We start from the raw sequence: 10,187 nt of genomic DNA, 5'->3' as shown, positions 1-10,187 counted from the left end.
CTCCTGCTCTAGTCACCTTATTCCCTTACACACTGTCAGGGGCACCTCTCCCCCCCACACCTCCTGCTCTAGTCACCTTATTCCCTTACACACTGTCAGGCACCTCTCCCCCCCCCCCACACTCCTGCTCTAGTCACCTTATTCCCTTACACCACTGTCGGCACCTCTCCCCCCCACCTCCTGCTCTAGTCAACCTTATTCCCTACCACCACTGTCAGGCACCATCTCCACCCCACCTCCTGCTCTAGTCACCTTATTCCCTTACACCACTGTCAGGCACCTCTCCCCCCACCTCCTGCTCTAGTCACCTTATTCCCTTACACCACTGTCAGGCACCTCCCCCCCCCCCACCTCCTGCTCTAGTCACCTTATTCCCTTACACCACTGTCAGGCACCTCTCCCCCCCCCCCACCTCCTGCTCTAGTCACCTTATTCCCTTACACCACTGTCAGGCACCTCTCCCTCCCCCCCCCCACCTCCTGCTCTAGCACCTTATTCCCTTACACCACTGTCAGGCACCTCTCCCCCCCACCTCCTGCTATAGTCACCTTATTCCCTTACACCACTGTCAGGCACCTCTCCCCCCCACCTCCTGCTATAGTCACCTTATTCCCTTACACCACTGTCAGGCACCTCTCCCCCCCCCCACCTCCTGCTATAGTCACCTTATTCCCTTACACCACTGTCATAGTTACATAGTTAATACGGTTGAAAAAAGACACATGTCCATCAAGTTCAACCAAGGAGGTGATGGATATAGGGAAGGGGGAGGGGTGATCGGCTCTATACATATGCATTTATATTATTTTGCTCTAAGAACTTGTCTAGCCCTGTTTTGAAGCCCTCTACTGTTTTTGCTGTGACCAGATCCTGTGGTGACTGTTCCACAGATTCACAGTTCTCATGGTAAAGAAGGCTTGTCGCCTCCCGAGATTGAACCTTTTTTTCTCCAGGCGGAGGCAGTGCCCCCTTGTCTCTCCAGGCGGAGGCAGCGCCCCCTTGTCTCTCCAGGCGGAGGCAGTGCCCCCTTGTCTCTGCGGGCGGAGGCAGCGCCCCCTTGTCTCTCCAGGTGGAGGCAGCGCCCCCTTGTCTCTCCGTATGGAGGCAGCGCCCCCTTGTCTCTCCAGGCGGAGGCAGCGCCCCCTTGTCTCTCCAGGTGGAGGCAGTGCCCCCTTGTCTCTCCAGGTGGAGGCAGTGCCCTCTTGTCCTTTGAGGGGGTTTTACCTGGAACATCTTTTCCCCATATTTCTTGTAGGGGCCATTTATATATTTAAATAAATTAATCATATCTCCCCTTAAACGTCTCTTCTCCAGACTAAACAAATGTAATTCTTTTAATCTCTCCTCATAACTAAGATGCTCCATTCCCCTTATTAGTTTAGTTGCCCGTCTTTGTACCCTCTCCAGCTCTAGAACATCCTTTTATGAATCGGGTTCCAAAAACTGGACGGCGACTCCAGATGAGGCCGCACCAAAGCTTTATAAAGCGGTAATATTATATCCCTGTCCCGTGAGTCCATGCCTGTTTTAATGCATGACAATATCCTAGCTGGCCTTAGAAGCAGCTGACTGACATTGTGTGCTGTTCTGTAGTCTATTATCTACAAGTACACCCAGATCCTTCTCCATCAGCGACTCTCCCAGAGTAACTCCCCCCAGGACATAGGATGCATGCGGGTTATTAGTACCCAGGTGCATACTTTACATTTATCCACATTGAACCTTCATTTGCCAACGTGGACGCCCAAACACTCAGTGTGTCTAAGTCATCCTGTAACATCTGCCCATCCTACCATAGGACTGTACTGTACTACACATCCTTGTAAATCTGCCCATCCTCCATAGACTATACTACTCCTACAAGCTTGGTGTCATCTGCAAAGACTAGAAACATTGCTGTTAATTCCAATCTCAATATCATAATAAACAAGATTCAACAGAAAGAGGGCTCCCAGTACTGACCCTTGGGGTACACCACTTATTACCGGGGACCATTCGCAGTATGAATCATTGACCACACCACTCTCTGGGTACCATTATTAAAGCCAGTTTCAATCCAGTTACACATTAAATTTTCTAAACCGATAGACTTTAACTTACCCATCAGACGTCCATGAGGAACTGTGTCACACGCTTCTGCAAAATCCGAGGTACACGATATCCACAGCCGCTGCCGCCATCCAGGCTTCTACTTACCTCTTCATAGAAACATATCAGGTTGGTTTGACAGCTTCTGTCCTTAGTAAAACCATGCTGGTTATCACTTATAATACTATTAGCCATTACATATTCCTGGATGTAGTCCCTTATATACTATTACCCCCTATATATTCCTGGATGTAGTCCCTTATAAGCCCCTCAAATAGTTTCCCCTCAATGGACGTTAAGCTTACGGGTCTATAGTTACCTGGGAAGTTCGAGAGCCCTTTTTGAAGATCGGCATTACATTTGCCTTACGCCAGTCCCTCGGCACAATACCAGTAAGCAAAGAATCACGGAATATTTCATACAAGGGTAGAGAAATTACAGAACTGAGTTCCCTAAGAACTCTGGGGTGTAATCCATCAGGCCCTGGAGCTTTGGTTACATTGAGTTTGTTTAATTTATTTTGGACCATATCTATAGTAAACCAGTTCAGTACATTACATGTGTTAGCAGCACTGGCCTCGCCCACCTCAGTACTGGCCCCACCCACCTCAGTACTGGACCCACCCACCACAGCTCCATCCTCTTTTGTATATACAGAACTGAAGAACCCATTAAGTAACTCAGCTTTCTCCTGATCCCCCGTTATTAATTCCCCGTCGCCATTATTTAGGGGTCCTACATGCTCTGACCTTGGTTTTTTTGCATTAATATATTTGAAGAATTTTTGGGGGTTTCTTTTGCTATCTATAGCTACCTGCCTTTCATTGTGAATTTTTGCTGCTTTTATTACATTTTTACAGGTTTTGTTGACTTCTTTGTAATGTTTAAATGCTACAGCTGACCCCTCTGATTTGTATTTTTTGAATGCCCCTTTTTTCTCATTTATAGCCCTTCTAAACCTCGGTTGTCGCCATGTGGGATTGGATTTTAACCGTTTATATTTGTTCCCCATAGGAATATATTTGGCCCTACAGTTATGTAATGTGGATTAGCAGATTTCCCATGTATTATCAGTATCAGTATGTGACAGCAGCCGCTCCCAGTCTATGCCCTGAAGTTCTGCCCTTAACCCAGGAAAATTGGCCCTTTTAAAATTAAGAGTTTTTGCCCTCCCAACATGTTTTTCTTTTCTACACTTTAAGCTAAAAGTCACTATATTGTGGTCACTATTACCCAGGTGTTCATGGACAGTGACGTCCCCAACCAGCTCAGCGGTGTTAGAAATAACCAGATCCGGCAGCCGTCACTTCTAGTTGGCTCCTCCACAAACTGGCCCAGAAAATTATCCTGCAGGAGGTTAAGAAATTCCCTCCCCTTTGTGGTTTTAGCTGAACCGTGACCCCAATCTATATCTGGGTAGTTGAGGTCCCCCATTACCACTACTGTTCCCTCCCGGGCAGCCCGCTCTATTTGTCTATTCAACTGGCCATCTACCTCCTCAGTAATGTTGGGGGGTCTATAGATTACACCAAGAATAATTTTTTCCCTCTTTTCCTCCTTCTGTAGTTCTACCCACAATGCTTCCACATCATCACAGTCATCACCCACTATTGCATCTGTTACACTCACTTTAATATCATTTCTAACATACAGACATACTCCTCCTCCTGCCCACCCTGTCCTTCTACCATACATACATACTCCTCCTCCTGCCCACCCTGTCCTTATACCATACAGACATACTCCTCCTCCTGCCCGCCCTGTCCTTATACCATACAGACATACTCCTCCTCCTGCCCACCCTGTCCTTATACCATACAGACATACTCCTCCTCCTCCTGCCCACCCTGTCCTTATACCATACAGACATACTCCTCCTCCTGCCCGCCCTGTCCTTATACCATACAGACATACTCCTCCTCCCCACCCTGTCCTTATACCATACAGACATACTCCTCCTCCTGCCCTCCCTGTCCTTATACCATACAGACATACTCCTCCTCCTGCCCGCCCTGTCCTTATACCATACAGACATACTCCTCCTCCTGCCCACCCTGTCCTTATACCATACAGACATACTCCTCCTCCTGCCCGCCCTGTCCTTATACCATACAGACATACTCCTCCTCCCTTCTGAACAATGTAAATCCCTGACTATTGACAGCCCAAGTCATGTGAGGAGTCCAGCCATAGTCTCAGTCACACCAACCACATCAATGGACTCCTCCAGCACCCAGGCCTCCAGCTCCCCCATCTTGCTGGCTAGACTTCTGGCATTAGTAACCATACACTTTATATTTCCATCGAGTTTAACAGCTTCATTATAAGAAATGGGATTTATTACAGTGCTGTGACTACAATCATCCTCACTGTTCATCCGCAACATATGGATCTCCCTATGCACTGCTCTTATCCTCCCCCCACAGGACCCTTCTCCCTATCCACTGCTCTTATCCTCCCCCCACAGGACCCTTCTCCCTATCCACTGCTCTTATCCTCCCCCACAGGACCCTTCTCCTCCCTCCTCAATGTTCTGTCCCCTCTCTAACCTATCCACCACTATATTACACACTACATTGTCCTCCCTCCACATCCCTAGTATATAATCCCCCCCCCCCCTTCTAGGATTCTCTCCCCCAGCACAGCGGACCCCCTTCCATTAAGGTGCAAATTATCTGCGGAAAACAGATTGTACCCCAATGAAAAGTCAGCCCAGTGCTCTAAAAACCCCAAACCCCTCTCCTCTACACCACGACGTGAGCCATGCATTTACCTCCCGCAGCTCCCGCTGTCTTTCCTGCGATGCGCATGGCACAGGCAGTATTCCAGAGCATACCACCTTGGAGGTCCTTCCCTTCAACTTAGCACCTAGTTCTCTAAAATTATTTTTAATAGACCTCCACCTACCTTGTATCCTGTCATTGGTTCCCACATGGACCACGACAGCTGGGTCATCCCCAGCCCCCCCCCCCCCAAGTAATTTATCCACCCTTTCCACCACATGCCGAACCCTGGCACCAGGGAGACAGCAAACCATTCGGTTGAGGCGGTCTTGGCGACAAATTATTCTATCAGTCTTCCTGATTATAGAATCCCCTACAACCACTAACTGTCTGGGCCTACCTACAATACCATCCCGCCCACTACTAGTTGGACTGTTCCCCCGGCTGTTAGGGAGAACAGGTTCCACTAGAGCTGCCATTTGTGACACGGATGTCCTTGCATCATCACCTAACTTGGCAATTTTGCTTGGGCATATAGTAGGAGAAGTGGCCTTCCTTTTCTTGGATCCCTTACTGGTCCCTCTAACTACATTAACCCAGCTACTTACTTGGGCCTCCTGATCTACATCACCACCCTCCATCTCTAACCCACTAACTTCCTGCTCAGTGAGCCGAAGTTCCCTCTCAAGGTGGCCAAGTTCCCTCAGTGTTGCAATATGCTTCTCCAGATCTCTAACTCCAGCTTCTAGATGGGCAACATGCTCCCATCTGTCACAGCGGTCGTCACCCTGGAACTTCTGCTCCAGTTGTGCGTACATGCGGCAGACTGCGCACTGAATGAATCCTTCCATCTCGCCGGCCATCATCCTCAGTGCAACAAAAACAGTGAAAAAGAAAGAGACTCAGCACTTACCAGAACTTGAAACTCCTTTTTTAAACTCCACTTATTTTCAACCACTTGTCAGCAAGCACAGTGAGTGCTGAGCCTTGATTTAAGCACCTGAGATCAATTAACCCCACCCCCAGGTGCAGAGCAGACCAGAGAAAAAACAAAAACTGTTTGGACCTGTTTAACTAAGCAACTATGGCACTAGCTATCTACGCGCTGCAGCAATGCACACCACACAATTGCACAAAAACAACAATATATCAGTCACTCCAAACCCACAGAATCACCAACAACTCCTTTTTTAAACTCCACTTATTTTCAACCACTTGTCAGCAAGCACAGTGAGCAAGCACCCATTGTCAGGCTCCTCTCCTCTCCCCCCACCTCCTGCTCTAGTCACCTTATTCCCTTACACCACTGTCAGGCACCTCTCCCCCCCCCCCCCACCTCCTGCTCTAGTCACCTTATTCCCTTACACCACTGTCAGGCACCTCTCTTCCCCCCACCTCCTGCTCTAATCACCTTATTCCCTTACACCACTGTCAGGCTCCTCTCCTCTCCCCCCACCTCCTGCTCTAGTCACCTTATTCCCTTACACCACTGTCAGGCTCCTCTCCCCCCACCTCCTGCTGTAGTCACCTTATTCCCTTACACCACTGTCAGGCTCCTCTCCCCCCACCTCCTGCTCTAGTCACCTTATTCCCTTACACCACTGTCAGGCTCCTCTCCCCCCACCTCCTGCTCTAGTCACCTTATTCCCTTACACCACTGTCAGGCACCTCTCCCCCCCCCCCACCTCCTGCTCTAGTCACCTTATTCCCTTACACCACTGTCAGGCACCTCTCCCCCCCCCCACCTCCTGCTCTAGTCACCTTATTCCCTTACACCACTGTCAGGCACCTCTCCCCCCCACCTCCTGCTCTAGTCACCTTATTCCCTTACACCACTGTCAGGCACCTCTGCTTCCCCCCACCTCCTGCTCTAGTCACCTTATTCCCTTACACCACTGTCAGGCACCTCTCCCCCCCCCCCACCTCCTGCTCTAGTCACCTTATTCCCTTACACCACTGTCAGGCACCTCTCCCCCCCACCTCCTGCTCTAGTCACCTTATTCCCTTACACCACTGTCAGGCACCTCTCCCCCCCCCACCTCCTGCTCTAGTCACCTTATTCCCTTACACCACTGTCAGGCACCTCTCCCCCCACCTCCTGCTCTAGTCACCTTATTCCCTTACACCACTGTCAGGCTCCTCTCCCCCCCACCTCCTGCTCTAGTCACCTTATTCCCTTACACCACTGTCAGGCTCCTCTCCTCTCCCCCCACCTCCTGCTCTAGTCACCTTATTCCCTTACACCACTGTCAGGCACCTCTCCCCCCCCCACCTCCTGCTCTAGTCACCTTATTCCCTTACACCACTGTCAGGCACCTCTCCCCCACATCCTGCTCTAGTCACCTTATTCCCTTACACCACTGTCAGGCTCCTCTCCCCCCAACTCTAGCTCTAGTCACCTTATTCCCTTACACCACTATCAGGCACCTCTCCCCCCCACCTCCTGCTCTAGTCACCTTATTCCCTTACACCACTGTCAGGCACCTCTCCCCCCCCCCCACCTCCTGCTCTAGTCACCTTATTCCCTTACACCACTGTCAGGCACCTCTCCCCCTCCCCACCTCCTGCTATAGTCACCTTATTCCCTTACACCACTGTCAGTCTCCTCTCCTCTCCCCCCACCTTCTGCTCTAGTCACCTTATTCCCTTACACCACTGCCAGGCTCCTCTCCTCTCGCACAAACTATTACACCTTTCTTCAAAATTCATCTTTTTAAGCAGCTTATCGGGTTCCCTAATTAGTCATCCCGCCTATCGCTTCTGCCTACTCTTCAAGCTTATAGACCTGTACATACACACACATTGGTCGGTGACCAGTTCACTCACTACACTTGCACATTGTGCATGTCGGCTGATCCTTGCCTTTTTACCTATTTAACCTATGACCTATTACACCAAACTATTATCGGCCGATAATAGCTTGGAATGATAGAGCCCTAAGGGTCCGTTTACACAGAAAGATTATCTGAAAAATTATCTGCCAAAGATTTAAAGCCAAAGCCAGGAATAGATTTGAAAAGTGGAGAAATCTCAGGCTTTCCTTTATTACCTGATCTCTGTTTATAGTCTGTTTCTGGCTTTGGCTTTTAATCTTTGGCAGATAATCTGTCAGATAATCTTTCCGTGTAAATGGACCTTTAGACAATCTTAATTATCATATCCTACAAATAAACTGTGAGGCGCCACCTCTTAGTGAATCTGCCCGGCGTGCCAAATCTTCCCGCAGGTGTAGCTTAGAATCACGATGTATGCCTGCAAGCACAGGTAAATCCTGATGAATGAGGTGCGGGAGGCCACATCTCCAGCCTGGCCATCGGGCGAGCGTGAACTACGCCAAACGTATGCCAGGGAGAAGAGGCAAATCTGTGTCTTCCTGGCGTACACCCCAGCCGCAATATATGTCCTCCTATGACTTTCTCAGAAGTGAGATACGAGAAATACTATTGGATGAGGCCGGGGTCATGTATCTGTTTTATGGGGGGGGGGGGGGGACAGATGAAAAAAACGGATGTCTGTGCAATCTGTGTGAATCTGTTTTTTTGCATTGATTTCCTTTTTAAAAACAAAAACCAAAAAGATCAAAATGGATTCATGTTATTTTTTTTTTTTTGCCAAAAATATGGTCGACCCTTTAAAAATGAATAGGATAAACAGACAGGAAAAAAGCAGTGCGAACCCGACCTTAATATGAATATGGACTCTTTCTGGTGTGCCTTCTCTTATGTCTAGCAAGACATGAGTTATCTTTAAAACATTTTCCACATTCTGAACATGAATACGGCTTCTCTCCTGTGTGAGTTCTTTCATGTATAACAAGACTTGAATGAATTGTAAAACGTTTCCCACATTCTGCACACGAGTACGGTTTCTCTCCTGTGTGACTTCTCTCATGTCTAACAAGATTAGGTTTATCTGGAAAACATTTCCCACATTCTACACATGAGTATGGCTTCACTCCTGTGTGACTTCTCTCATGTCTTACAAGACTTGATTTATCCGTGAAATATTTTTTACATTCTGCACAGGAATATGGCTTCTCTCCTGTGTGAATTCTCTTATGGGTAACAAGATGTGACTTATATGTAAAGCGTTTCCCACATTCTAAACATAAATACGGCTTCTCCCCTGTGTGAATTCTTTTATGTGCAAAAAGACTTGATCTTCTTGTAAAAACCTTTCCACACTCATTACACTGAATAGTTTTTCCCTCCTTCTGCTCTGTCCCTGTGGTCGCGGTGTGTGAGCGGTCAGGAGAAGGTTCCTCATGGTCAGGAGGATTATATGATAGATCTGTAGTGTGATGTCCTGGATGTACAGTAAGGGGGAGGAGGGCTTCTCCTGAGGAGCGCTGCTCCGCACCGCCAGCCTCTTCTTTATAATTCAGCCAGGACATCATATTTTCTTCAGTGTTCTTTCTGAAGTTTCCTGTTAGGGTTAAGATGAATGATGTTACTTTTTTCAAACAACTAAGGAAGAAAATTCCTATAGAAAGCGCATCAGTCTATTATACCCTCAAAAAAACCCTTTAAGAAAACTGTGACCTGTGTAACTCCATCCTCCCCTACCTGGTATAGCAGCTGCCGGCGCCTCCTCCTCCTTCACCTCACTCATACACGGGGGATCGCCCCTCATCCTCTCTTCTTCTGCTTCATCCTCCACTTTAATATTAGTCACCTGATCTCCCCCCTGATGGGACATATAGAACAATTCAGTACAATCCAGCAGACAGGAGGGAAAATCTAACACATCAACATAAGAAACCAGCAACATGTATCTATCAGCCTCATCACATCTATGAGTGCAGGAGCAACAACCACCAGCACCGGGGGGCGCTATAGAGATATAGTGCTATAGCATCAGCCTCATCTACCTGCTGATTGTCTGCTGGGACATTTCCCTCTGGACAGTCCTGGGAATACAGAGGACAGGGACACCTCTCTGGTGGATTCCTGTCACTGCCTCCATCTGTAGGGAACACACAGGGAGCCAATCCATTATACACTGCTACATGTCATCAGGAGGAGGAGGAGCAGAGGAGGATGGGAGGAGGATGGGAGGAGGAGGATGGGAGGAGGAGGAGGATGGGGGGAGGAGGAGGAGGATGGGAGGAGGAGGATGGGAGGAGGAGGATGGGAGGAGGAGGAGGAGGATCTAGGGGCCCCTCCCCCTGCTCTCTAGAATCAGGAAGGTCTCCTCTTACCTTGTGCTGTGAGGCCGGGCGGCTGATCCTCCATCATGAGCGGCTGCTCCCCCCGGTACAGATCCTTGTGTCCTTCTACATACTCCCACTCCTCCATGGAGAAATAGACGGCCACATCCTGACACCTTATAGGAACCTGACACACACAATGATCACACAGTCATCCCCCCCAGCCT

At 48.8% G+C, this 10,187-nt stretch overlaps 2 protein-coding genes across 5 annotated transcripts in view; both read right to left on the bottom strand.

Moving 5' to 3' along the window:
- The window catches only part of LOC138797150 (oocyte zinc finger protein XlCOF22-like), a 483,239-nt gene that overhangs the window by 430,090 nt on the left and 42,962 nt on the right, over positions 1-10,187 (bottom strand). The gene's annotated exons all lie outside the window — the stretch shown is intronic.
- The window catches only part of LOC138797172 (oocyte zinc finger protein XlCOF8.4-like), a 44,770-nt gene continuing 43,021 nt past the window's right edge, over positions 8,439-10,187 (bottom strand). Inside the window, exons 4-7 of the mRNA XM_069977004.1 lie at positions 10,012-10,147; positions 9,682-9,776; positions 9,377-9,497; positions 8,439-9,236 (exon numbers count right to left, since the gene is read on the bottom strand). Of these exons, the coding sequence (XP_069833105.1) occupies positions 8,494-9,236; positions 9,377-9,497; positions 9,682-9,776; positions 10,012-10,147 (1,095 nt within the window). The 3' untranslated portion in view covers positions 8,439-8,493. The remainder of the gene's footprint in view (positions 9,237-9,376; positions 9,498-9,681; positions 9,777-10,011; positions 10,148-10,187) is intronic.

The sequence above is a fragment of the Dendropsophus ebraccatus genome, chromosome 7, assembly GCF_027789765.1.
Source record: "Dendropsophus ebraccatus isolate aDenEbr1 chromosome 7, aDenEbr1.pat, whole genome shotgun sequence".
NCBI classification, from domain to species: Eukaryota; Metazoa; Chordata; class Amphibia; order Anura; family Hylidae; genus Dendropsophus; species Dendropsophus ebraccatus.
Note: the sequence above shows the minus strand (reverse complement) of the source record. Positions and strands in the feature narration are given on the sequence as shown.